The following is a 27,726-nucleotide window of genomic DNA, read 5'->3' on the forward strand; positions in this document are numbered from 1 at the left end:
CAGGTAAGCATCCTTGAGGTCTAACGTAGTCATGAAAACGTCTTTCAATACATTTTTTCTCACTGAATAAATAGTCTCCATCGTAAATTTTTGGTAAAGTAGAAACTTGTTGAGGTTTTTCAAGTTTATTATCAGGCGATGTTTTCCTGAGGAATAAATAATAGTGTAGCGCAGTCCGGTATCTGAAAATTATGACAATTTAAATGAATCCCTAAAAAGTCACAAACATCTTTTAAAACTGTATGGTAGTAAAAAAGTTCATAAAGGTAAAATTAAAGATGATAGGAAAAAACACACAGTCCACTGGTGATCCGGTGAAATAATTAATATGTGTGACTTGAGTGCTCATAAAATCCCTTCACCCGGCATTCTCTGCCTCTCACCTCCAGAACTTGACCCCACAGGGTCTAAAAGCATAAATCAATCTCCACGATGATCAGCCAAAACGATAATAATAGGACCAGAACGATGCCTCCAGCATACCGATGTCTCAAAACCACAGAGGATAATCTTTCCCAAAATGCTCCACAACATAAGGATGAAAAGAAACAATCTAGTGCTCTCTGTTGCGGTAATCACATATTTAATGCTCAAAAGATAGTATTGCACTTACATTGTGTCCCGGTTTGCTAAGCATAATGATAGCAGAGCATGCAGCGTGCTGTGAGGTGTCTGGCTTCCGCGTTGTATGACCGACAGACCGAGTGACCAATCCCCGTACGAGTTAGGTCTGTTGGGCGTAGACTTCTTCAGCGGGGAAAGATTATCCTCTGTGGTTTTGAGACATCGGTATGCTGGAGGCATCGTTCTGTTCCTATTATTATCGTTTTGGCTGATCATCGTGGAGATTGATTTATGCTTTTAGACCCTGTGGGGTCAAGTTCTGGAGGTGAGAGGCAGAGAATGCCGGGTGAAGGGATTTTATGAGCACTCAAGTCACACATATTAATTATTTCACCGGATCACCAGTGGACTGTGTGTTTTTTCCTATCATCTTTAATTTTACCTTTATGAACTTTTTTACTACCATACAGTTTTAAAAGATGTTTGTGACTTTTTAGGGATTCATTTAAATTGTCATAATTTTCAGATACCGGACTGCGCTACACTATTATTTATTTATTTATTGAGGGTGTTGGATTACACTTGAGCGTTAGCTGCTGGTCCAGGTTTATATTCATTCAGCGCTGAATCTTTCATTATCATTGTTATACAGATGTTTTCCTGAGGGTTTTGGAACCACAAACACATGGGAGTAGAAACCCTGGAAGATTTGATCTTCTGGGGCCAGAATTATTACTAGCTGCTCTGCCAGTTCCTGAATTCCTAGTAGAAGGGCTTCCTTTTTCTGAATATCTTTGGGGACCTGCGTAAGGGTTACTGTTATGGGGGGTATCGATGTGAATAGTAGTCGGTAACCTTCTTTTATGATGAAGAGGATATATGGGGAGGCTGAGATTTCTTCCCATCTGGATAGAAATTGCTCGAGTCTGCCCCCTACTTTGACTTTTAAGTCATTTGTGGTCTCTTGTAACAGAAAAGGGAGGGAAAAGTAAGCAGTTTCTTTGTCTTCCCCTCCGAAAGCTCCAATTATTTGCAGGTTCTCTTTTGTTCCTTTGCTGTCTATGGTCCCTGGGGCCATGAAAAGAAATTTCTGCTAGCCTCTTTTTTGGGTTTTGCAGGAAATTTCTTCCCCTTTTCAAGGATCTGGTGAGGACCTCATCCAAACCAGAGCCAAACAGAAGGGTCCCTTCAAAAGGGACGACCACAGAGCTTGGTTTTTGAGGTGATGTCACCCTCCTATTCTTTTAGCCAGATAGCGCTCCTGGCAGAATTTATGAGAGCCCCTGTTTTGGCCGAAACTACAACTGATTCCACCACAGCATCTGCTAGGTAAGCCACAGCCTTATGCCCCATATACACACGTGCAGATTATCTGCAGACTTACCTTTTCTATGTAGTGCAAGGGCCTGCCGGATTGCATACAAATTGAAAGTGTTTAGGTTTGACCTCATATTATATGGTTTTGGTAAGTCTGCAGATAATCTGCACGTGTGTATGGGGCATTACCGATTACTGAAAGGGAATCTTGTAAGTCTTGAGTTTTTGGTCTGAGAAAAACTTTTACTCAGTCTATCAACCCAAAAGAGGGCATTTCTTGCCACACAAGAAGCAGCCAGTACTGGAGCCATAGCAGACGCATTGGCATCCCAAGCTTTTCTTAGTAGGGACTCTGCTTTACGGTTCACGGTATCCTTAATGCTACCCAAATCCACAAAAGGAGAGGTCTGACCTTTTAGTTACTTGAGCTAAAGGGGCATCTAGTTTTGGTTTAAGGAATTTTTCTATTTCTTCCTCCTTAAAGGGAAACCTCCTTTTCCAAAATCCCGCTTTGTTTAACCTGTTTTCAGGTAGTTGCCATTGCTGAAGGATTAACCCCTTCCATACCGCGCCATAGTAAAATGACGGCGGCAGGAATCCTTTCTCGATTCGGGCGGACGTCATATGACGGCGCCCGGATCTCCCCGCTACTGCGCGCCCTTGGAGTGAGCCCAACCCCGATCACGGTAAACAGCCAATGAAATTGGCTCTTTACCACGTGACCGGCTGTGTCCAATCACAGCCGGTCACAAATGTCAACAGAGAACACGAAAACTAGCTGTCACTGTGTTCTCCTCCTCACACACTGATCCTGTGTGAGGAGGAGATTGTGGTAACAGCTAGTTACCAAATACAGTTCACCCCAAACACACTGATTGCCCCCCCCCCAATAAAGAGCACCTGTCACTAGCCCATCAAAGTACCCGAGTACCTGTCACTAGCCCATCAGGTACTCTGACAGGTACTCGGGTACTCTGATGGGCTGGTGACAGGTACTCGGGTACTCTGATGGGATACAGAGAGGTACTCGGTTACTCGAGTGGGCTGGTGACAGGTATTCGGGTACTGGAGTACTCTGATGACAGGTATTCGGGTACTCTGATGATGGGTACTCGGGTACTTTGAGTACCTGTCACCGGAGTACCCGTCACTTACCCAACAGAGTACCCGAGTATCTGTCACCTACCCATCAGAGTAACCGAGTACCTTCCACCTGCTCATCAGAGTACCTCACACCTGAAGTACCTGAGTACTTGCCACCTGCTCATCAGTACCCATCACTACTCATCAGTACCTATCAGTATCAGTACTGATCATCCGTAACCATCAGTACAGTATCACCTATCAGTACCTATCACCTGCCTATCGGAGTACTCGAGTACCTGCCACTTGCTCATCAGTACCAGAGTACCTGTCACCTGCCCAGCAAAGTACCCGAGTACCTGTCACCCTTCATACAGCCACCATGTCTAAGTCCAAAAAGGTTTATATACGTCCTCCGTTTAAACCTAAATACCGGTGTTATGGCAGCAGATAGCTGCCATAACCCTGGTATTTTTTTTAAACGGTGGACGGCTGGCTTTCCGATAAGGGTGGTCCCAGCGGCAGATTCGCCGCGGGATCACCCTTCCGGGGTGGCGGAAGAGGTGCCCCCCCCCCCCCACTCCAGCCGCATTCTGGTCCTTTTCCCCGCTTACCGGACCCGCCGGCAGCGGGGAAAACTATCCGGTCCCGGATCCTCACAGACAGGATGTCGAGTGAGGGCAAGCTTGCCCTCACTCGACTATGGTCTTGGAGGACCAGAGCTACGGCAAACGTCGTTGCCTAGCAACCAGTTTAAAAAGGTCCCTTTTTTTTTTTCATTTTATTTAATTTTTTTTTTTTTTTTTATTTATTTTTTCTATCTTTTAGAGTACTTGTGAGATCTGAGGACTTTTCGACCCCAGATCTCACAAAAAAGATCCTGTCGTGCCTTTTTCTATTACAAGTAATGTTTACATTTCTTGTAATGGAAAGAAAAATGATCAATTTTTTTTTTTTTTTTTAAAAACAGTGTAAAAATAAAAAATAATAAAATAAATAGTAAAAAAAGAAAATTAAAGCGCCCTGTCCCCGTGAGAACGCATACGGAAACCCCGCCCACATATGTAAACAGTGTTCAAACTACACATGTGAGGTATCGTCGCGATCGTTAGAGCAAGAGCAATAATTTGAGCCCTAGACCTCCTCTGTAACTCTAAGATAGCAACCTGTAGATGTTTTTAAAGTGTCGCCTATGGGGATTTTTAAGTACCAAAGTTTGTCACCATTCTGTGAGCGTGCGCAATTTTGAAGCATAACATGTTGGGTATCTATTTACTTGGCGTAACATTATCTTTCACATTATGGAAAACAATTGGGCTAACTTTACTGGTTTATTTTTTAATTCAAAAAAGTGAATTTTTTCCAAAAAAATTGCGTTTGGAAGAACGCTGCGCAAATACGGTGTGATAAAAAAAATATTGCAATAATCTCCATTTTATTCTCTAGGGTCTCTGCTATAAAAAAAAATATATAACGTTTTGGGGTTCTAAGTAGTTTTCTTGCAAAAACTACTGATTTTAGCTTGTAAACACCAAATGTCAAAAATAGGCCTAGGCAAGTGGCTAGGATGCATGATGATGCTCCTTGGATGTTGGGCCCCTCTATATGGCTAGGCGGTGAAAAAGTCTCACACATGTGGTATTGCCATACTCAGGAGGAGTGGCAGAATGTATTTTGGGGTGTCATTTTTGCTATGTACATGCTATGTGTTAGGAATATCCTATAAATTGACGTTTTGGGAAAAAAAATAAATACATTTTCATTTTCCCAAGAATTGTGGGAAAAAATGATAACTTCAAAAAACTCACCATGCCTCTTACTAAATACCTTGGACTGTCTACTTTACAAAAAGGGGTAATTTGGGGGGTATTTGTACTGTCCTGACATTTCAGGGCCTCAAGAAAGGAGATAGGCCATCAGTACATCTGGTGTGATCAATTTTCAGTAATTGGTACCATAGCTTCTAGACTCAATAACTTTCACACAGACTAAATAATATACACTAATTTGGGTTAATTTTACCAGAGATATGTAGCATTATAAATTTTGGACCAAATGTATGAAGAAAAATTAATTTTTTGCAAAATTTTATAATAGAAACTAAAAAAGTGTTTTTTTTTCAAAATGTTTGCTTTTTTTTGCTTATATCACGAAAAAAAAAAAAACTAAAAAAACTCCCAGTTGTGATCAAATGCCACCAAAAGAAAGCTCTATTTGTGTGAAAAAAATTATAAAAAATTTTGTTTGGTTACAGCGTAGCATGACTGAGCAATTGTCATTCAAAGTGTGAGAGTGCTGAAAGCTGAAAATTGGTCTGGGCAGGAAGGGGGTCTAACTGCTCTGTATGGAAGCGGTTAAACCCTTCAGGGGATGGTGGATAGGTAAAACTCTAGAAGGGCTTTTCCCTAGTCCTTTATAGAGCTGATCCTGTGCTGAGGTCTCTTTAGGCAAATCAGGTATCTCTTCTGAGGCATAAATGGCCTGAAGGAATCCCTGCATGTTCTCCAAACCAAATAGGTTTTTAAAAATTGAATTGGAAGGATTGGGAAATCTTACCGTTAGTTTACCGGTAACGTCTTTTCTCATGAGCCTTCCAGGACGGCCCAACATGAGAGATGATAGGCTCCTCCTACCGGAAACACAATCAATTAAAACACAGTTAAAAGGCCCCACCCTTCCCTCTATCCTCAGTTGTAAAAAAGTATCTTCCACAACCAAATTCCTTGAGGGAACCGTGTATCACAGTAAATTCATAGGCACTTACCCTTTTTTAACTTGTTTGCACCCTTTGATAGGGCGGGTAGGCCGGCCGTCCTGGAAGGCTCATGAGAAAAGACGTTACCGGTAAACTAACGGTAAGATTTCTCCAATCGCCTTCCAGGACGGCCCAACATGAGAGGATACTAGATTACCCTCAGCCTACCTTAGGGTGGGACAACTGCCTGCAAGACCTTGCGTCCAAAGGTCAGGTCCTGTTGAGACAGTACTTCTATCCTGTAATGTTTCAGGAAGGTGTTCTGGCTGGACCAAGTGGCTGCCATGCGGATCTGCTCCCAGGATGCTCCTGCCTTCTCGGCCCAAGATGTTGCTAGGGCTCTTGTAGAATGAGCTTTAACTTTAACAGGAGCTGGGACACCTGATGCCTCATAAGCGATGGTAATTGCTTGCCTGATCCATCTAGAAATTGAGGGCTTGGAAGCCTGCAATCCTTTCCTAGGTCCAGAATGCAGGACCAGAAGATGGTTTGACCTTCTAAAGTTCTTTGTCCTGTCTAAGTAGATGAGTAGAGCTCTTCTAACATCAATACAGTGGAACTTTTCCTCCTTACTGTTCTTTGGGTTGTCACAGAAGGAAGGTAAATTGATCTCCTGTACTCTGTGAAAAGGAGATGCCACCTTTGGGAGATACAGTGGATCTGGTTTTAGGACTATCCTGTCTGGGCATACAGTCATAAACGGTTCTTTGATAGAGAGGGCCTGGAGATCCCCTACTCTCCTAGCTGAAGTGATAGCCAGCAAAAACGTCAGTTTTAAAGACAACCGTTTGAGGGAAATCTGTTCCAAAGGGAGACCTAGATAACGCCTCTAGGACCCTTGTCAGGTCCCAAGGAGGGAACCTGTCTTTAGACAAAGGAGTAACTCTTTGTCTGGCTAACAAAAATCTGCTTATCAGTGGCTCTCTTGCCAGACGAGTGTCCAGGAACACCGAGAGAGCCGCAATTTGTACCCTAAGAGTGTTAATGGCCACACCCTTATCCACCCCGTCCTGTAGAAACTCTAGGATTACAGGGGTAGAGGGGGAGTCAAAGCCTCTTTGCTTACCCCAGGTACAAAACTTTTTCCATACCTTAGTGTAGATTTTCTTGGTAATAGGTTTCCTGCTCAGCAGGAGAGTATCTACAACTCTCTGTGAGCAACCTTTTGAAATTAAGAGTTGGCTTTCAGTAGCCAAGCTGCCAACTGAAAAAATTCCGGGTCTTGGCATAACACTGGACCCTGAGATAACAGGTTTTTTGAGACCGGCAGATGCCATGGGGGAATCATTGCCATGGTCTTCAGAGTGGCAAACCAAGGTCTTCTTGGCCACCAAGGGGCAATTAGTATCAACCGGAGGTCCCCCGAGTGATTCAGTTTCTGAAGAACTCTCGGGATCAACATTAGAGGGGGGAAGGCGTAAGCCAGACTGAAAACCCAAGGTTGGGCCAGGGCATCCAACCCCATCATTCCTCTGGAACTGGTGAGGGAGAAGAATTTTTCCACTTTCTTGTTCTGCGCTGTGGCAAACAGATCTATTTCTGGTGTTCCGAACCTCTGTGTTATCTTTTGAAAAATTCTGGGGTCTAACTCCCATTCTCCTTCCTGAATCAGATGACGACTGAGGAAGTCTGCTTGCAGGTTGTTTTCCCCCCTGATGTGGACTGCTACTAGAGAGACTAGTCTTTCCTCGGCCCAGCTTAGGATTGAGGAAGCTAGATCCAAGAGGGGTCTGGATCTGGTTCCTCCTTGCCTGTTCAGGTATACTACCGTTGTAGTATTGTCTGAGAGAATGAGGACCTCCTTGTTGTGGATGTTCTCTTTGAAAGCTTTCAAGGCTTCTCCTACAGCTTTCAACTCCCTGAAATTGGAGGAGGCTTGAGTTGTCGCCAACTCCCAGATCCCCTGTGCATGAGCTCCTTCCATGTGTGCACCCCAGCCCTTGGTACTGGCGTCTGTAGTGATCTCTACCGGATCCCATTGTCCCCAGGGCCTGCCCTTCCCTAGGTTGGTCTGTTCTTTCCACCATATCAGGGATTCCCGGGCCTGAGGGGTGAGGACGACTTGTTCGTCCAACGAGTCTGTTTTTCTGTCCCAAGATGACAAATGGAAAAACAGAAGTTCCCTTGCGTGCAGTTGTGCCCACACCAAGGCTGGTATGCTGGCTGACATCAAGCCCAATACTCTCAGAACTTCTCTTCTGGAGCAGGATGGGGAGTCTTCTATCCCTTGGACTGTGGTGACTATCTTGTGCATCCTTTCTTGGGTTAGGAATAGTTTTTGAGCCTTTGAGTCTACTAGGAACCCTAGAAAGTTCCGAAGCTGGGATGGGACCAAAGCTGATTTTTTCAGATTGATAAGTCATCCTAGGCTCTCCAAAACCTCTATTACACGATGGGTATCCTGGTTTACCTGGGTCTCTGATTTCCCGAAAATCAGTAGATCGTCCAAGTAGGGGATCAGGGCAATCCCTAACATGTGTAGGTGGGCTACCGCTTCTGCAAGAACCTTCGTAAATATTCTTGGACTGGCAGCTAGACCAAAGGGTAGTGCCCTGAACTGCCAATGAGTCGTTTCCCCATTGTTCTCTAAGGCAAACCTCAGGAACTTTTGATGTTCTGCGTGGATGGGAATGTGTAGGTAAGCGTCTCTGAGGTCTAAGGTGGTCATGAAGACATCCTTTAGCAAGTTCTTTCGTACTGAATAAATTGTCTCCATTGAGAATTTTTTGTACGTCAGGAAACTGTTGAGTTTCTTCAGGTTTATTATTAGGCGGAATTTGCCTGATGGTTTTGGAACCACGAACACATGGGAATACACCCCTTGTAGATGCTGATCCTCTGGTACTGGGGTTATTACTAATTGCTCTGCCAGTTCTTGAATCCCCTGAAGTAGAGCTTCTTTGACCTGAGGTTTTTTGGGGACCTGAGTTATGGTAATTGTGGTGGGTGGTATTGAATTGAATTGAAGGCGATAGCCTTCCTGAATGAGGTTGTAAATATATGGGGAGACTGAAATTTTTCCCCACTGAGGGAGAAATTTTTTCAGTCTCCCCCCCCCACCTTGATGGTGGCGTCACTTGTTGTCTCTAGAGCCCGCTGAGAAGGGAAAGAGCAAATTATTCCTTTGTTTTCCCTTCCTGAAACCCCATCTCTTGTTGGGTTCTCTTTTACGTCTATTTTGACTATGTTCCTGGGGGCCTCGAAAAAATTTCCTGGGAACATCCTTCCTTTTAACTGGAAATTTCTTCCCTTTTTCTGAGGACCTAGCTAGAACCTCATCCAACCCAGAACCAAATAATAATGATCCTTCAAAAGGCAAGGCACAGAGCTTCGACTTTGAGGTGAGGTCACCCTCCCACTCCTTCAACCAGATAGCTCTTCTGGCTGAGTTTAAAAGGGCACCGGTCTTGGCCGAAGCTACAACCGACTCAACAGCTGCATCTGCCAGGTAAGTTACTGCCTTCCCAATCAGGGTCAGTGAGTCCTGTAAATCTTGAGACTTATCCTGGGATAAGTTTTTATTCAACCTGTCTAACCAACAGCAGGTATTCCTTGCTACACAAGAGGCAGCCAAGGCTGGGGCCATGGTAGAGGCATTGGCCTCCCAGGCTTTTCTCAGGAGAGACTCCGCTTTCCTATTCATGGCATCCTTAATGCTGCCTGAATCAGCAAAGGAGAGGTCAGATTTCTTGGTTACTTGAGCCAAGGGTGCATCTAATTTTGGACTTTTAATCAGCTGTTCGATATCTTCCTCCTTAAAGGGGAATCTGCGTTTCCATGACACTGGTTTCTTAAACTTAGTCTCTGGACGCTGCCATTGCTGAAGAACCAACCCTTTGAGGGATTGGTGGATGGGAAAAACTCTAGAAGGAGTCTTACCTAGACCCTTGTAGAGTCTGTCCTGAGCTGATGTCCCTAATTGTACGTCAGGTATTTCTTCAGAGGCATACACAGCTTGAAGAAGCCCTTGCATGTTATCAATTCCAAACAGATTCCTGGAAGGTTCTGCTTCCTCTGTTTCATCTGAGTCCCTATCTCCTTCTCCCTCTGAATTGGACTGGGAGATTGAGTGGTTCAAATCCTCTTCTTCCTGTCTACTTCCTTGCAAACCTGAAGGTAGACTGAGAAAGGGACTGGCTAGCTTGTCCTGCTTTAACAAAAAAGCTCTCCTGTGAAGAGGTCCCTTCCCCTGCCTGAGAGGCTGGGGGTGCTAGGGAAGTTTTTACAGTCTGGATTGTTGTCAGCATTTCCTCCCGGACTGTTTTTAAAAAGTCTTTCATAAGGGCTGATGATTCTTTTCCTGCCAGTTTGTAAATGCATTTGTAGCAAAATGGTTTTGTATGGGAGGGAGGTAATTTGTCTGCACAGTTACCACACTTTTTAGAGGCAACAGATCCTGGCCCTGAGACAGTAGAAGTTTCCTGAACACCACTCTGGGACTCTGGAAGACAGGATACATCGATTAGTATCACTGTTTCCACATATGCAAAGGTATGAGGCCCTATAGAAAAGACACTTAACAGTCCTACTATGGGCAGGGAGAGGGAACATCAAGCATTTTTTAGGGAAAATACATCAGCAGACTTTTTCTGTTGAAAGTAAGTTTCTAGATGCACTACAGCACTTACCCGGGTCCGACCTGGGTTTGGCTGCTTTTGCTTGGCCCAGCGCTTCTTCCTTCCCTGGTGGGTGAGTAGAAGGCTTCATCTCCCTGGCAGCTGTCCAAGCTCCTACGGCCTGGGAGCTGCACTACCGCATGTAAAGCGGTTCCGGCGTCTCCTCCACCTTCTCCTTCCGCGTTCGTCGGAACTGACGTCACCGGATGTCCGACTCCTTCCGCTCCGACCGCGAGGCTTGAGGCGCTCGCGTCTGACGTCACTTCCCGCGGGAATTTTGAATCTGATCTTCTGTGGAGGAGAGCTGCTGGCGCCAGGGAAAAAAACTGAGAGAAAGACCAGAGGGACCACCCAGGGTGACCGACGGTTCCCCCGATGGAAGAGGCGACCTGCGAGAGACCCGGGAGGGGTGGCAGGTAGAGCTCTACTCTCAATGGCTTCGCTGAACCTGGCTCACAGGGGGACCATAGGACTATCACAAAGTCTGCAGGTCAGTAAAAAACAACAAACGTTTCGTAGGAAGAAACACAATCTAAACTGAGGATAGAGGGAAGGGTGGGGCCTTTTAACTGTGTTTTAATTGATTGTGTTTCCGGTAGGAGGAGCCTATCATCTCTCATGTTGGGCCGTCCTGGAAGGCGATTGGAGAAAATAAGGATTTCGGGCACACGGGGTCAATCAAAATACTCTTTAATTGAATTCAAAGATAAAAACACAACAGAACACAAATATGGTGAATTTATGATAAAACATCACCTGACCCGGCTGGACAGCACCTTGTTTATTCGGGTATCCATCCACGGGCACTCCTTGATGTGAAGTATCTTTTGTATATTGTCATAAATTTCATTCTGTATGTGAATTGTGATTCTACTGACTGAACCGTATACACATTACATTAGGGACCTGTATAGGCCCTTTCTTTTAAAATGTAGCACATGTTCCCCTTTTCTGTTGTGCTTTTATCTTTGAATTCAATTAAAGAGTATTTTTATTGACCCCATGTGCCCGAAATCCTTATTTTCCCAATCCTTCCAATTCAATAATTTCTAGAGGATAGGGGCACCGAATGTATTACTATTCACATGCCCCGAATGCTGCTGTCTGAAGGCATGTTCTTTCAATAAATTCAAATAGGTTTTTAGATGGTTCTGCCTCATCCGGAGCTTCCAAGTCCCTGTCCCCTTCTGAGCAGGTTTGGGAATCTGAGCGGCTCTCCTCTGGTGAAAACCTAATCTCTTCCCCAATTTGTGCTGAAGGGAGACTTTGGGAAGATGGTAAGGGACCTGAAAGGTCCTGTCCTAGGTAAAGATCTTTCTTGTGAAGAGGTACCTTCCATTGAAGAAAGATCTTTGGGTTCTACAATACATGCTGGGGTAGTAGAGGTTTCTTGTGAACCACTCAGGAAGACAGGATACAAAGCCATAGAAGTATCACTCTTCCCAAACATATTAACCTGAAAACCATAGAAAAGGACATTGACGAGTCCGACTAAGGTCAGGGAAAAATGGGACACTTTCCAGGCATTTTTAAGTCGGTACTAGCAGACTTTAGAAGGAACAACCAATGAAGGATACGTTCTCAGCACTTACCCAGCTCCGACCTGGGTTTTGCTACCGACACCTGGACCAACCTCTCCTCCTCCTTCCCCAGAGGTGGAATCATGGAGGGCTTCATTTCCCCAGCAGCTGTGCAAGCTCCAATAGCCTGGGAGTCTGCTCTACCACTAGGAAGCGGTTCCAGCGGCTCCTCCATTCTTCTTCCGCATTGTTGCGCCGGAAGTTCCGGATTGAAGACGAGGCTTGAAACGCCCGCCCGGCGGGAAATTCTTCCGTGGAGGAGAGCTGCTGGCGCCGGAAAACAGGCCCTAGAGGGACACCTCAGGTGACTGACGTCCTGTGTACCTGGGGGCGACCTGTGAGAAGCCAGGGGAGGCGGCAGGTGGAGCTCCGCTCTCAAAAGGCCCTTTGCTGAACCTGGCTCACAGGGGTACCGTTCGACTCTCAGAGTCTGCAGGTCAGTGAACATAAACGTTTCGTTGTAGGAAGAAACACAATCTAAACTGAGGGGCAGAGGGAAGGGTGGGGCCTTTTAACAAATTGTAATTGTGTTTCCGGTAGGGAGGAGCCCATCATCTATCACTGTTGGGCCGTCCTGGAAGACAAGGAGAGAAAGAAGCCATAACTAAAACATGATGCAGAAGCGCAGACGTTTTCTCTGGGCCTAGGCTCATTTAAAATGGACTGTGGCAAAGTAGAAAACTATTCTGTGGTCAGATGACCCAAAACCAAGTTCTTTTTGGAAAACTGGGACGCCATGTAATCCAGACTAAAGAGGACAAGGACAACCCAAGTTATCAGCGCTCAGTTCAGAACCCTGCATCTCTGATAGTATGGGGTTGCATGAGTGCGTGTGGTATGGGCAGCTTACACATCTGGAAAGGCACCATCAATGCTGAAAGGTCTATCCAAGTTCTAGAACAGGGGTGGGGAACCTGCGGCCCGCACGATCGTTACGTCCACCCCCTCCCTCCCCATACTGCTGTGTCAGAAGGAGCCGATGGCTCCGTCCTGACAGTGAGTCTCCGAAAAGGGTGGACCCGAGGCACAGCGCAGTGCGCCTCGAGCCCACCTATTTGTGTGACAATAGCGAATGAAAGTTCGCTATTGTCTCACGGATCCTCCTCCTCGGCCAATGCCATTGGCCGAGGCGGGAGGACTCGAAGAGATGCGGGGACTGAAGAGAGGAAGCCGCAGCTACAACAGGTAAGTCAAGTGCACTGGTCTGGGTGCTGTGGTCTGTCTGCATCGAAAGGGGGCACGCTGTGGTCTCTCTGCATCGAAAGGGGGCACGCTGTGGTCTCTCTGCATCGAAAGGGGGCACGCTGTGGTCTCTCTGCATCGAAAGGGGGCACGCTGTGGTCTCTCTGCATCGAAAGGGGGCACGCTGTGGTCTCTCTGCATCGAAAGGGGGCACGCTGTGGTCAAATATAACAGGCTAATTTTTAAGTTGATAATTTTGTACGGCCCCCGAATGTTCCAAAAATCCAAATGGCCCTTGGCAGAAAAAAGGTTCCCCACACCTGTTCTAGAACAATATGCTCCCATCCAGACGTCGTTTCTTTCAGGGAAGACCTTGCACATTTTCCAACATGACAATGCCAGACCACATACTGCATCAATTACATCATCATTGGCTGCATATAAAGATCCAGGTACTGAAATGGCAAGCCTGCATTCCAGATCTTTCACCCATAGAAAACATTTGGCGCATCATAGAGGAAGATGTGACAAAAGACCTAAGACAATTGAACTAGAAGCCTGTATTAGACAAGAATGGGACAACATTCCTATTCCTAAAAACTTGAGCAACGCGTCTCCTTAGTCGTTTGCAGACTGTTATAAAAAGGAAGAGGGATGCCACACAGTTTACAACATGGCCTTATCTCAACTTTGAATTGTGTTGATGTCATGAAATTTAAAATCAAGTTATTTGTCCCTTAAAATTATTCATTTTCTCAGTTACATTTCATATATCATCTATGTTGTATTCTGAATAAAATATCGAAATTTGAAACTTCCATATCATTGGATTCTGTTTTTATTCACAATTTGTACACAGTGTCCCAACTTCTTTGGAATCAGGTTTGTACTAGTCACCCAAGCTTTCCCCTGCTGTCCAGCGATCGTGGACTCCAAGAAAATGGCTGCCCCGTGCATTCCTATGGGACAACTACCAAAACATGGCCGCCAATTCATTTCAATGGGAAAATTGCTACATTGATGCAGAGAGAAACTACAGCAAAATGGTGGCCCACATGGCACGCCATGCGTTCTCCAGGGGGGGGTCATTAGATAGTGGCATGGGGGGGTCCCCAGGAGGGCCCCCCACCAGGATAAACCTCCCCCGCAGAACTGCCGCAATACATCCACCCCCCCCCCCCCGGGGTAAGAACCTACTTGTGGGGGGCCTGGTATCACCGAGAGGCCAGGGGAACAGAGGGTCCGACTTTCCCAGGGAGGGGCCCACCTCCACCCCGAGATCACCAGAGAAATGGGGGCGGGGACACACACACACTTACCATACCAATGGCATCAGGTGGGCACCGCTCCGAACAGACTACCTCTTCACCCGGGGTGGGGATAGTGACAGCCAGGGGGTATGCTACGACTCAGGGCGACCCAGGTCGTATGCGTCCCGGCGAGGTGTTTCACTCACAGGCCAGCCCCCATCCATCGGGGGTCTATCGTGGCGAAGCCCAGTGCTGGACTAGAACCTGTGCACGCTCACTGGCCGGGAGACCTTAACCACTTAAGCCCCGGAAGATTTTACCCCCATTCCTACCAGGGGGTATTTTGCGATTCGGCACTGCGTGACTTTAACGGACAATTACGCGGTCGTGCGACGCTGTACCTAAACAAATTTGGCGTCCTTTTTTTCCCACAAACAGAGCTTTCTTTTGGTGGTATTTGATCACCTGTGCGATTTTTTGATCACGTGCTATAAACAAAAAAAGAGCGTCAATTTTGCAAAAACAACAATATTTTTCACATTTTTTTTTTTATATGAAATTCCCCCCCCCCCCCCCAAAAAAAAATGTAAAAATCTAAATTTTTTAACATTTTCGGCCAATTTGTTTTATGCTACATATGTTTGGTAAAAAAAAAAAAAAAAAAAAAAAAAAAAAAAAAAAAAAAAAAAAAAAAAAAAAAAAAAAAAATCGCAAAAAGCGTATTTTGATTTGTTTGCGCAAAAGTTATCGCGTTTACTAACAAAGGGAAAGATTTTTATCATTTTTGTTTTTTTTTAACGCGTAATGGCGACGATCTGCGATTTTTTTTTGCGGTACTGCGACATTGCGGCGGACAGAATGGACCCTTGATTGACATTTTTGGGGTTACCAGTGACATTTCTACAGTAATCAGTGCTATACATATGCACTGTTACTGTAAAAATACACTGGTAGTGAAGGGGTTAACTTTATTAGAGGGAGGGGCTGTGTGTGTCCCTAGGGGCGTGCTTTCTACTGTGATTGGCTGTGGCTTCAGATGTATGAAGAGTGATCGACGGTTCTACATAGAACCGTATGATCAGCCTTCATACACCGGGGAGAATGACAGGTGGCTTGTTTACGCAAGCCGCCTGACTTTCTCCCTCTCCCCCGCCGAGTGACCGGCGGACATCGGATCCGCTGGTGTCACACGCGGGGGGGGGGGGGGGGGATCCATGACCGCGCCTCCGGGGGCGCGCGCTCGCTCCCTAGACCCTCACAAGCTAGTGACGTAGCCCTACGTCACTTTGCCTGTGAGGGGCTGACTGCCGACGTAGATCGGCGTTAGGCAGTCGGCAAGTGGTTAAGGATCTAGCATATCTAGTCAAACCAAAGCAGCTGTTGCTTTTAGTTCTCTCAGGAACAAAACTAACTAAAAAAAGTAAAGTTTTACAAAAAAGGTTTAAAAAAAAATAAAATGTAAAAGCCAAGACAAAAAGTCCCAGCAGGGAATTAGTTCCTACTCCTAAACTAGGCCGAAAAACTGAAACCTATAGCAGAGTGTGGGTGTATGCCTGCAGGGACTGCCCCATAGGCGTGGTAAAGCTTTTTGCTGCCTAGTGTCCTACTCCTGTAGGGGGCAGCATAACCCAACAGTCAAGAATTATATGGAGCTCTGTCTGTCAATGCATAGAGAAATAACGGATTTTTATATGTAAATAATTCAGAAATCTGCATTATGACGAAGAGGGAGATGAGAATAGGTCGGAAGGAAAGATTAACCAGTACAGGTAAAATTGTTTTTTTGGAAGAGATGACAAGCCTTTATTTTTCCACTTTTATTATACACGCAGTTACTATCACAAAATAGTTCCCTTGTAAGTAGAATGCTCATTAAATACAGCTTGTTCACAAAATAAAATGAAAACCTCCTAACAGAAGGGATAAGAAAACAAATGTATTCCTGTTTGCAAAACAAAGACTATCGCTTTGAAAATCTGTAGTTTCAACATCTCCAGATGTTCGGCTACACCATACTATGGCAATACCAATGCTTTGAGTCACATAAACAGTACAACAGAACTCTGCAAAATTTCTTACAAATTCTTAAAAAAGGGTAGGGCCAAACATATGCATCAGATATTTAAAGGTCTTCATCTTCATACCTTCAGTAACGTCCTACAAGGGGAGAAAAAAAAAATGAAACCTCATATCTTTAACAGTTAGAAGTTTTTCAAATATATCTGTGTAAATACAGCCAAGTATGTATCAATTTATAAGTAAATAGACCAATTCTTTTTAATTTAAACTAACAACTTTTTTTTTTTTTTTTTTATGTGATTGATGTGTTACGCTGAGAAAATAGATGCCTATAATAGGGGTTAGGGAGGGTGGGGGGTCTACCGATTTTGGTTGATGGCTGGCTCTACAGACAGTTGGGCATGGGGTGTTCATCTTAATGCAGGGAATGCATTAAAGTAGAAAGGAAAAAAAAAAATTGGATTTTTGACTTACCGTTCAATCCATTTCTCCGATGTTCATTGACAGACCGCTCTTGGTCTTCATAACCATTGGGTTTTACTGCCCCTACAGGAGTAGGACACTAGGCAGAAAATCTGGCTATGACTATGGGCAGTCCCCAGGGGGTATACTCCCTTTCTCTGCTATAGGTACTCAGTTTTGTTACAGTGTCAGAAGAATTACAACTCCACAGAGGGGTGGGTGCCGTGTCCCATCAATGAACTTCAGAGAAATTTTTTGGTAAAACAAAAATCCCATTTGCTTTCGTTCTTTGACGGACACAGCTCTTGATCTTCAAAACCATTGGGACATCCCAAAGCAGTCCCATAAGGGGTGGGAAAAGCAAAAAAATTCCCAAGGCTAAACCGTAGCCAACCAGGCAACAGGAGCTCAACCAAAACTGGAGCCCACAAAAAAAAACGAGGGAAAAAAAAAAAAAAAAAAAAAAAACACCCAAACCCTCGAATCTTGCGGCCAGAAGCATCTGCAGATTCTAACACATCCACTTTATAGAACTTTTGTGAAGGTGTGCACCGACGACCAGGTGGCCGCCTTGCAAACCTGCGTCAGTGATGCCTGACGACAAAAGGCCCAAGAGGCTCTAAGCACCTGAGTAGAGTGCTCCTTAACAGGGAAAGGAGGAACCTGACCCTTGATGGAATAGGCCTGAATCACAGTGTCTGATCCATCTGGAAATGGTCACAGAAGAAGCGGACAACGCCTTCCGAGGCACATCCGTGAGCACAATTAGTGAGTCTGACTTCTTGAAAGACTCCGTAGCTGCCAGGTACACCCCAATTGCCCAGACCACATCCAAGGCATGCAATGAAATTTCCTTTGGATGTTTAGGCCTGGGACACAGGTAAGGCAACACAATATCTTCATTCAAATGAAAATCAGAGACAACCTTTTAGAGGAACGACGGATAGGGGCGAAGATTAGGAGGTACGAGGTAAGGTGAACGTCAGGATAACGCCGCCAGTTCGACACCTTTGCGCGGAGGTAATAGCCACCAAAAAAAAAAGCCACCTTCTGAGTGCAAGCAAGGGAAACTCATGAAGATTCTCAAAGGGAGGCTTCTGGAGGACCAAAAGAACCAAAATTGAGGTCCCAATGTGGCAACAGAGACCGCACTGGGAGGTAACAAAATGTCAGACCCCCTAAAGAAAAGTATGCACCGGGGAGTGAGTGGCAAAGGGTCTTTGGAAGAAGACGGCCAAAGCCAACACCTGGTACTCAAAGCCAATTTCTGTTCAACCCCCCCTCCCCCCCCCCCCCACATTGGAAGAAAGGTCAAGATCCAAGCCACCGAGGAGTGAGGATGAACCTCAAAAGACACCACGCAATATTCCTTCTTCCACATACGATGGTAGATCTTCCTGGAAGTAGGATTTCCTAGCTTTTAAACTGCGTAGGAATCACCGACTATCCACCGTCCCATCAACCTCTATCCTTCGGCACCTGATGTTTAACAGCCAATCTGTCAAAGCCAGGACTGTAAAGCAGGATGGAAGATTGGTCCTTGGGACAGCCGATCCTCCCTGAGAGGTAGAGTCAAAGGAATTTTGGCAACCAGCCGCAGCAGATTAGTGTACCAAGCCCAGTGAGGCCAGTCAGGAGCCATTAACATGACCGGAATACCTTCTGCCTCGAACCTGCATAGAAGTCTTGACAGAAGCTTGAGAGGAGAGAAGTCATAAATCAGGCAATACTGACCCCCACGGGTCCACCAGTGAGTCTGTGGTGTCCGCTAGAGGATCCAATGGCCGAACCACAAACCGTTGCACCTTTCTGTTGAGTCAAGACGCCAACAGATCCACCTCAGGGATGCCCCACCAGAGACAACTGATGAAATACCTCCGAATGAAGGGACAACTCCCCTTGGTCAGACACCTGCCGACTATTAATCCGCCTGCCAGTTTTCCACCCGCAAATGTGTATGGTGGAGAGAGGGCTGGAACAAACCATTCTGCCCACCTTAGAAAGTCGGCTACCTACAGAGCCGCCAGGACACACTTTTTGCCCCCCTTGTGATTAGGGGTGCACCGATACGATTTTTTTTTGTCCCGATACCTGGCATTGTGTATCTGCCAATACCGATCCGGAACTACACACAAAGTATGCGGCTGCAGTACAGAGCAAAGCTGCTGTGCTTCATGTGTATGGCTCCTCCATTCACAGGCGGAGTGCATCTGATATCACTCCGCCTGTGAACCAGACCTATACAGGAAGTAGCACTACTACTACTACTACTACTACTACTACAACAACACCACCAAGGGATGGCTGAGCCAGGACTCAACAAAACTGGATCGGCCCATGGATCGGTTAATTTTACCGATCCCGCTATTGTGGCAGTATGGGCGCCGATATCCGATCCCAATATCGGATCGGTGCATCCCTACTTGTGATTGACACGGCCTTGTCATTGTCTGAATGCGCACTGGGCATCCCTGAAGATGATCCGACCAATGGTCTAGACACAGTCTGATCGCTCGGAGTTCCAAGACATTGATCGGTAGTCTGGACTCGGACTCTGAACATTCTGCTCAGGGAATTTGGACACCGAGGATGCCTCCCCAGCCGGATAGGCTGGCATCCGTGGTGACCACTGTCCAATACAAGGGGAGCAAGGATTTGCCCAGACGAAGCGCCGGCGAATGAAGCCGCCACATATCATGGACTCCTTCATTCCCCGACTCAGCCAGATCGGATAGTCCAGAGACTGCGGAGTCTTGTCCCATTTGGCCAGAATCTCCCTTTGCAAAGACCTTGTATGGAACTGTGCAAACGGAACAGCCTCAAGGTAGACACCATCAGGCCCAACACCAGCATACAAGTCCAGAGGGATGACCAATCTGGACAGCAAAAGACAAATTGCAGCCTGCAATTTCTGGCGCTTGTTCGGGGGAAGGAGCACTCTGGCTAAGGCAGAGGCCAGCATCAGACTTCTGAAAATTCAGAATCCTGCCGAACTCACGCAGAGTTCGTATGGGGATCTCCAGGTTTTCCACCAGAGCAGTTGGAGACTCCGCTCACAGAAAGAGGTCATCCAAGTAGCCCAGTAACGCGATCCCATTGGAATAACAAAGCTAACACCGGTGCTAACACATTTGTGAAGACCTAGGGAGCAGAGGCAAGACCAAAGGGCAACGTTCTGGTGACCAGTACATATCGGAATGTGAAGGTAAGCATCCTTGATGTCGCTAGAGGCAAGAAAATCCAACACCAGGATGCCACCACCGTGCGAATGGACTCCATTCTGAACTTCTGCATCTGCAAAAAGTAGTTCAGCGCCTTAAGGTCCAGGATTGGACGCACCTTGCATTCCTTCCTGGGAACTGTAAACAGGTTTGAGTAAAAACCCTGAAAACGTTCTAAAGTCAGATATGGGACAATCATCCCTTGAAGGAACATGTCTTGTACCGCCCCAAACAGACCCCATAAGCAGTTTGGGGACAGGTGCAAGTTGGATGAAAGGAACCTTGCCAGGGGCAAGAGCGAAACTCGATCCTGTAGTCGGAGAAGATGCGGGTGAGGGCGCACCTTCATGCTGAAGGAGCCTTGTCCACAGGTCTGGAGAAGCCGGCTCTGGGCCTGCCGGACCAGGTTAATTTGGATCCTCCAGAGGAGGCCCTGAAAGGCTTGAGGCCTTCTCTGATGACCTAAGCGACTAAAAAAACCTGAGCCGAGGTGGGGCCACATCTACGAGGGTTCTTGCCCTTAGTAGCCTGCGGAAGAAAGGTACTCTCTCTCCCCCCCCCCCCCCAGACCTTTTAATGATGTCATCCGGGGGGGTAGCTCCAAACAGGCAATCCCCTTGAAAGGAGAAAGCAGTCAATGCCTTTTTAGAAGTCTGGTCCACAGACCAGCATTTAAGCCAAAAGACACGCCGAAGGACCACTGCCGAAACAGAGCCGAGCCGCATCCAAAAGGGGCATCACAGACAAACTGCAGCCCCTGGACCAGCTATCTGCCTTGTTTTGCTTTCCGCTAGCCCGTCACCCGGGATACAAAGGACTCCAGGACCACCAAAAGTGCATCGATGGATGGACCTTGGAGGGCCCCACAGCCTCAGAGAGGGGATCAGGTGGGGAGATGTGCTCCAAAGACTGGGAGTCACCAGGGGGGACCCCACAAAGTGTAAAAACACTGCAAAAGGGACAACCCCCACCGCACTGGCAGCACCACCCGGTCCCTAGGGACAACACCATGCGATCCTCAGCAGAGGGAGAAACGTAGCTTGTGTACTCAATGCACGGTGGCCATAAGAAAATGGCGGCACCACAAGGGATCCCTAGGCCTCAAGGACAGGCCAAGGCAGGATGGGGGGCTCTGGCAGGAGCCTCCATCAGGTACAACCCCCCCCAGGAGATGGACCAAACCACCCACATGGCATAAAAGTGGAGGATGGAGGGGGGACAGGTGAAGGGGGTTGCCCGACGGGAACCCGGGGTACCAAATGTTCCAAGGAGGGGGCCCATGTTCACCCAAAACCCTCAAGGGTGAATGGGTGGTGGGGGTACAGCTACTCAGTATACCAGGAACCAGACAGGCACCGCTCTAGACAAAACCTCCTCTCCACTGACATGAGGGGCTGTCTGTTGCGACTCGGGCCGAGACCCGGACGTATGCGACCTCCCGAGGTGTTTAACTCACAAGCCAGCCCCGTCCGGTGGGGCTATGTCGTAGCTGACCTGTCGCAGAGGAGTGTGCACGCTCGCCAGACTGGGGTGACCACTGCATCTAGATTATCCAGCTCGTTGCCCAGTCGGGCAGCTGATTGAAGATCTCACAGGGGAAAAAAAAAGGAGAAACATTTCTAAAGAAAAGAATTGCCAGGACCGGAGATCCCAGCAAGGAACTAGGGCCTTACTCCTGACAAGGCAGAAAAAAAAAAAAAAAAAAAAAACTGGAGTACCTACAGCAGAGAGGGAGTATACCCTTGGGACTGCCCAAAGGAGTAGCCAGGTTCTTTCTGCCTAGTGCCCTACTCCTGTAGGGGGCAGTAAAACTCAATGGTTCTGAAGATCAACAGCTGTGTCAGTCACTGAACGAAACAGAAAGTTGGATTTAGAACCACTTTAGGCACCTGTTCCTGCAGCAGCAACCACCCACACAGAAAAACACAAGAGATGTGTACGGGTACCATTAACCCTAACTGGAAATCGCTCCTGCACTGCACTTGCAATTCTGGTGCGGGCTGCGATTTCTGACCTGCTGCAGGGACCTTTTCCCTGCCTTTCAGGAGGCACTATAAGCCATTCAAATGAATAGGCTGCTGTGCCCATGCAAACCATGGCCTTAGGGCAAGTGGTTAAATGTGAAATAATTTTTGTGTAAAACACTATTAGAAGATTAGCGCTGCACGAAATGTGGATACAGATCCTCCTTGTACAGACTGAATTTTTAGAACTTTCTCCTACCCCCCCCCCCCTAAAGTTTTAGCTCCACAACTTTTAGAGATAGCTACAGACATAGGAAATGTGACATTATCTCACACTTTATCCTGGGGATAAAAAAAAAAAAAAATATAGGAATATGCCAAATCAGCCAGGTAACTTAACTAGGTCAGCCCATTTTTTTTTTTTTTAATCCGCATAAAAATAGAAACCTTTCATAAAAATATAAGAAATGCTTAAAAACACTACTCACTTGGACTGTAAGAGCGGGATCTTGATCTAGATCTGTACCGGCTGTAGTATGGAGAAGGTGAACGTCTCCTGCTGCTGCTACTACTAAAAAAAGCACAAGAAAGGAAATTTGAAGCAATTATTTTTCTTTAACCCGATAATAAATAGATTTTAATGTGCCTCACATCTCAACGGATATTACCTCTAGGATGCAGAGAACACATACTAAAATGAATTTCCCCACACCAAAGGCCTAGCATTACATATAATAAATCAATAAATTATCAGCGCAACCAACTAGTGAAAAAACCAAAGATGGTATAAACAATTGAAACAAATTAATACTGGTGCAAATAAGTATACAAATATCAGTGCAATAATCCGGCTGCAAACACAAATTGTGTAACACCTCACAAATAATATGCAAATACCTATAAAAGTGCTGTGCCAGAAATACTTTAATATGTAAACAGGTGATATTGATGGTGTAATAAATATCATAAGAGTCTAAAATAAAGTCCATAAGTGTCCAAGTAAAAGTGAAAAAAAGAAACTTCCAACAAGGTGGTAAAAAAACCAAGGTGGTAAGAAAATCATAAAAATTTCTACAAACACCGCTGTGCATATATCCCACCACCAGCTAGATTGGTCTCTCACCTCAGCCACAGACCCATAAAGGGTCAAAGATCGCATATTATCAGCTGTAGCAGCCTGGGGATCATCCTCTCCTAGCTCTCGGACAGCCCAACATAGATCACTCAGGTGGGGATGGATGAACTCCAAACTCAGAAATCGGTGTATATATAAAACAAAAAGGGACATATATAGTGCTCTCCATCTGAATACCAATGTCTTTATTAGGTATAGTAAAAGGTACTCACATTTAGCGGCACTCAGCGGTGCACGCAATGCAGACGGATACACATGCAGCTGGGACAGAGGGAAAGTACGACGTCAGGTACGCAGGCTCCGCCCCCCTATACGAGCTAACCAATAGCCTTCGACTTGACCCCTACTGAAGAAGTCGAAGGCTATTGGTTAGCTCTGACATAACGCGTATAGGGGGCGGAGCCTGCGTACCCGACGTCGTACTTTCCCTCTGTCCCAGCTGCATGTGTATCTGTCTGCATTGAGTGCACCGCTGAGTGCCGCTAAATCTGAGTACCTTTTACTATACCTAATAAAGCCATTGGTATTCAGACGGAGAGCACTATATATGTCCCTTTTGTTTTATATACACGATTTCTGAGTTTGATTGGAGTTCATCCATCCCCACCTGAGTGATCTATGTTGGGCTTTCCGAGAGAGCTAGGAGAGGATAATCCCCAGGCTGCTACAGCTGATAATATGCGATCTTTGACCCTTTATGGGTCTGCGGCTGGGGTGAGAGACCAATCTAGCCGGTGGTGGGATATATGCAGAGCAGTGTTTGTGAAGAAATTTTAGGATTTTCTTACCACCTTGGTTTTTTTGCCACCTTGTTGGAAGTTTTTTTTCACTTTTACTTGGACACTTATGGACTTTATTTTAGACTCTGATATTTATTACACCATCAATATCACCTGTTTATATATTGATTAAGTATTTCTGGCGCAGCACTTTTATAGGTACTAGCATTACATATAGTCATTGGAGAAAAAAAAAAAAAAAAAAAAGGGAATTTACTGTAAAAAATTGTATTTGTTTGTACCCCATAAAAAAAAAAAAAAAAAAAATACAACACTGTATTCTTGTAAGAACTTACCATAAAATCCTTTTCTCTGAAGTTCGACAGACGCAGCTCCTTATCTTCATGACTCATAGGGCCATGCTCCTCCTAGGAATAGACACTAGGCAGGAAAAACAAACAAACCACGCCTATGGGGGCTGTCCCTGCAGGCATATCACCTCAGACTCTGCTATCAAACCGTTTAGTTGCAAGCAGTGTTTAGAAGACAAAAAAACCCATACCTCAGAAGTAGAGGGGCGAGTGGGTGCTGTGTCTGTCAATGAACTTCAGAGAAAAAGGATTTTACGGTAAGTTCTTACAAAAATTCCAGTTCTCCATCACTTGACAGACGCAGCTCCTTAACTTCGTGACTCCTAGGGATGTCCCAAAGCAGTATAATGAGGGGTGGGAAACAACGCAGAAAAAACGTAAGCAACCAATGGCTAAACTTAGCCAACCAAGTAACATGGAGCTCACTCAGAAAAAAAAAACTGAAGCCTCAGAGAATCTAAACAGTTCTCTTTTAAACCGCAGCCGGCAAAACCTAGAAGCCAAAAGAAGCATCCGCAGATGCCAACACATCTACCTTGTAGAATTTTGTGAACACATCTACCTTGTAGAATTTTGTGAACGTATGCACAGAAGACCAAGTTGTGGCCTTGCAAACTAGTAGCACGGATTCCTGATGGAAAAAAGCCCAAGAGGCACTCCACGCTCTCGTAGAACGAGCCTTCACTGGGAAAGGAGGAACCTGACCCCTCAGTAAATAGGCCTGTACCTGTCTGCCTGACCCATCTGGAAATGGTCACAGCAGAAGCAGCCAATCCCTTACGAGATCCTTTGCCAAGGATAAAAGGAGCGACCCGATTGCCTGAACCACATCCAAAGAATGCAAGACCTACTCCTTAGGATGCTGAGGTTTAGGGTAAAGTGAAGGCAACACAATGTCTTCAGTCCGATGAAAAATCAGAAACCACCTTAGGAACGACTGATTAGGTAGAAGTACCACCTTATCCCTGTGTACCACCAGATAAGATGAGCAGCAAGACCACGCCAGCAATTCAAATACCCTGCGGGCAGAAGTGATCGCCACCAAGAGGGCAACCTTACGATATAAAAGAAGGCAGCAAAATCTCCCGAATTTTTTGAAATTGAGGCTCTTGAAGAACAGATAACAGCAGATTTAGATCCCATGAAGTTAACGGGGAGGGGGGGGGGGGGGGGGGTGACGCCTCGGAGGAGCCATATGGTGCACTCCCTGGATAAAAGTCCAGAATAGGACATGCGTGGCTAACGGGCATTGAAAATATATAGCCAAAGCCTAAACTTAGCCTTTGATAGTACCCAAAGCCAACCGCTGTTCAAGCCCTTTCTGCAAAAAGGCCAAAACCCTAGCGATAGCGATCAAAAACAAGCGAGGGTGCACCTACAGAGATTCACACCATGAAATGTACGATTTCCACGTTTGATGGTAGATATTCCTGGAGGTACTTCCCAGCCTTCAAGAATGTAGGAATAACAGAGTCAGAAAGACCCTTATCTTGAGAGATGCAAAAGCCATGCCGTTTAAGCCAGCGACTAAAGCAGGATGGAAGATCGGACCCTTGAGACAGCAGATCTTCCCTGAGAGGAAGTCTCCAAGGGGTATTGCTGACCAGTCTTCTCAGGTCTGCGTACCAAGACAGGCGAGGCCAGTCTGGAGCCACCAGAATGACCGGAATGTTTTCCACCTCTATCCTGCGCAGAAGCCTCGGCAGGAGTTTCAATGGGGGAAATGAATAAATCAGCAGATACCGACCCCAAGGAGCCACCAGTGAGTCTGTGGCATCGACCAGAGGATCTTGAGACCTGGCTACAAATCTCTGCACCTTCTTGTTGAGGCAAGAGGCAAACAGATCGACCTCGGGAGTCCCGCACCGAACACACCGGAGGCGGAACACCTCTGGTTGTAGGAACTATTCCCCTTGATCCAACACCGGACGACTCAGGTAATCCGCCTGTCAGTTTTATACACCTGGAATGTATACAGCAGAGGGCTGGAACAAAGCTTTCCATCCAGGCCAGAATCTCCGCTACCTCCTTGGCCGCCAAGACTGGGTGCCCCCCTGGTGATCTAAGCCACAGCTATGGCGTTGTCTGATTGAATCTGAACCGGACAACCTTGCAGACAAGTCATCCAATGACTCAGACAAAGCTTTATCGCTCTGAGCGTCAAAACATTCATGGGAAGTTTTGGCTCTTCATCATCCAGGTACCCTGGGCACAGAGCTTCCCCAACACCCCAGACCGACAGGCTGGCGCCCGTGGTTACCACCGTTCAAAACGGAAGGATGGACTTGCCCTGGCACAGTGCTGGAGAATGAATCCACCACAACAGAGCAGTTTTTGTGTTGTGGCTCAACCAAATAACAGAATCCAAGGATTTTGGATCCATGTTCCATTTTACAAGAATCTCCCCTTTGAAAAGGCCTTGTATGGAACTGAGCAAACGGAACCGCCTCAAAAGGTCGATACCATCAGACCCAAGGCTCGCATGCAAAACTCGTAGAGAGGACAGATTGTTGTCCAACAACTGAATCGCCCCCTGCAACTTATTCAGCTTGTTCAGGGGGGGGGGGGGGGAACCCCTCGCCAAGGCTGAATCCAGAGTCCAGCCCAGATAATCCAGTTTCAGAACTGGAGTCCGAGCCGATTTCTTGAAATTGATGTTCCAACTGTACTCCTGCAAGAGTTCTGACCGTGATCATCAGATCCCCCAACAAGGCCGAATGAGAGTCCGCTCTCAATATGAGATCGGCCAGGTACCCCAATCCCTCGCTGGTGCAGCAGTGCCAATACTGGTGCTAGTACCTTGGTAAAAACTTTGGGAGCGGAAGCGAGACCAAAGGGTAACGCCACAAATTGATAAAGCTCCTCTACTACCGCAAAGAAAAGAAACCGCTGGTGTCCAGAGTAGATAGGGATATGTAGATATGCGTCCTTGATTATCTATGGAGGCTAAGAAATTTCCCTGATGCAGAGACACTACTGCCGTGCGGCTGGAGTCCATCCGAAACCTCTGTACCCACATGAAGCAGTTCAGAGCCTTGAAATCCAGGATGCGACACACCTTGCCTTTTTATGGGCACGGTGAATAGGTTTGAATAAAACCCCCGGAAAAACGTTCCTGAGTGGGAACCCGCACAATCACTTCTTGCGACAGCAAGTCAAGTTCCACCCCTCCCAAGCCCCTTAACCGGACTGGGGATAATTGAAGATTGGACGAGAAGAACCCGTCCGACGGAAGAGACCAGAATTAGATCTTGCATCCTAATCGGATAGTCAGATCGGTTAGTGAAACCATTTGTCCTGAATCAAGGAGGGCCAGGGTTTCTGAAAGAATCAGAGACGCCCCCCCCACCCCAGACTCGGGTGAGGGCACCCCTTCAAGCAGCCGAGGACTTGTCTGCAGGTCCAGATTGGCCGAATTAAGATTTTCCTGACCATGGCGTCTTGGAACCCCCAGAAGACCTAACGGTTTACCTTTTTCTTGCGACCCG

The 27,726-nt window shown here is 46.4% G+C and overlaps 1 protein-coding gene across 1 annotated transcript in view; it reads right to left on the reverse strand.

The window, feature by feature from the left end:
* Nucleotides 1-16,122: 16,122 nt before the first annotated feature.
* Nucleotides 16,123-27,726, reverse strand: part of TRA2A (transformer 2 alpha homolog) — a 51,207-nt gene continuing 39,603 nt past the window's right edge. Inside the window, exons 7-8 of the mRNA XM_082258746.1 lie at nt 22,502-22,572; nt 16,123-16,504 (exon numbers count right to left, since the gene is read on the reverse strand). Of these exons, the coding sequence (XP_082114872.1) occupies nt 16,494-16,504; nt 22,502-22,572 (82 nt within the window). The 3' untranslated portion in view covers nt 16,123-16,493. The remainder of the gene's footprint in view (nt 16,505-22,501; nt 22,573-27,726) is intronic.

Source organism: Pelophylax lessonae, assembly GCF_965119305.1.
Source record: "Pelophylax lessonae genome assembly, chromosome: 5".
Taxonomy (NCBI): Eukaryota; Metazoa; Chordata; class Amphibia; order Anura; family Ranidae; genus Pelophylax; species Pelophylax lessonae.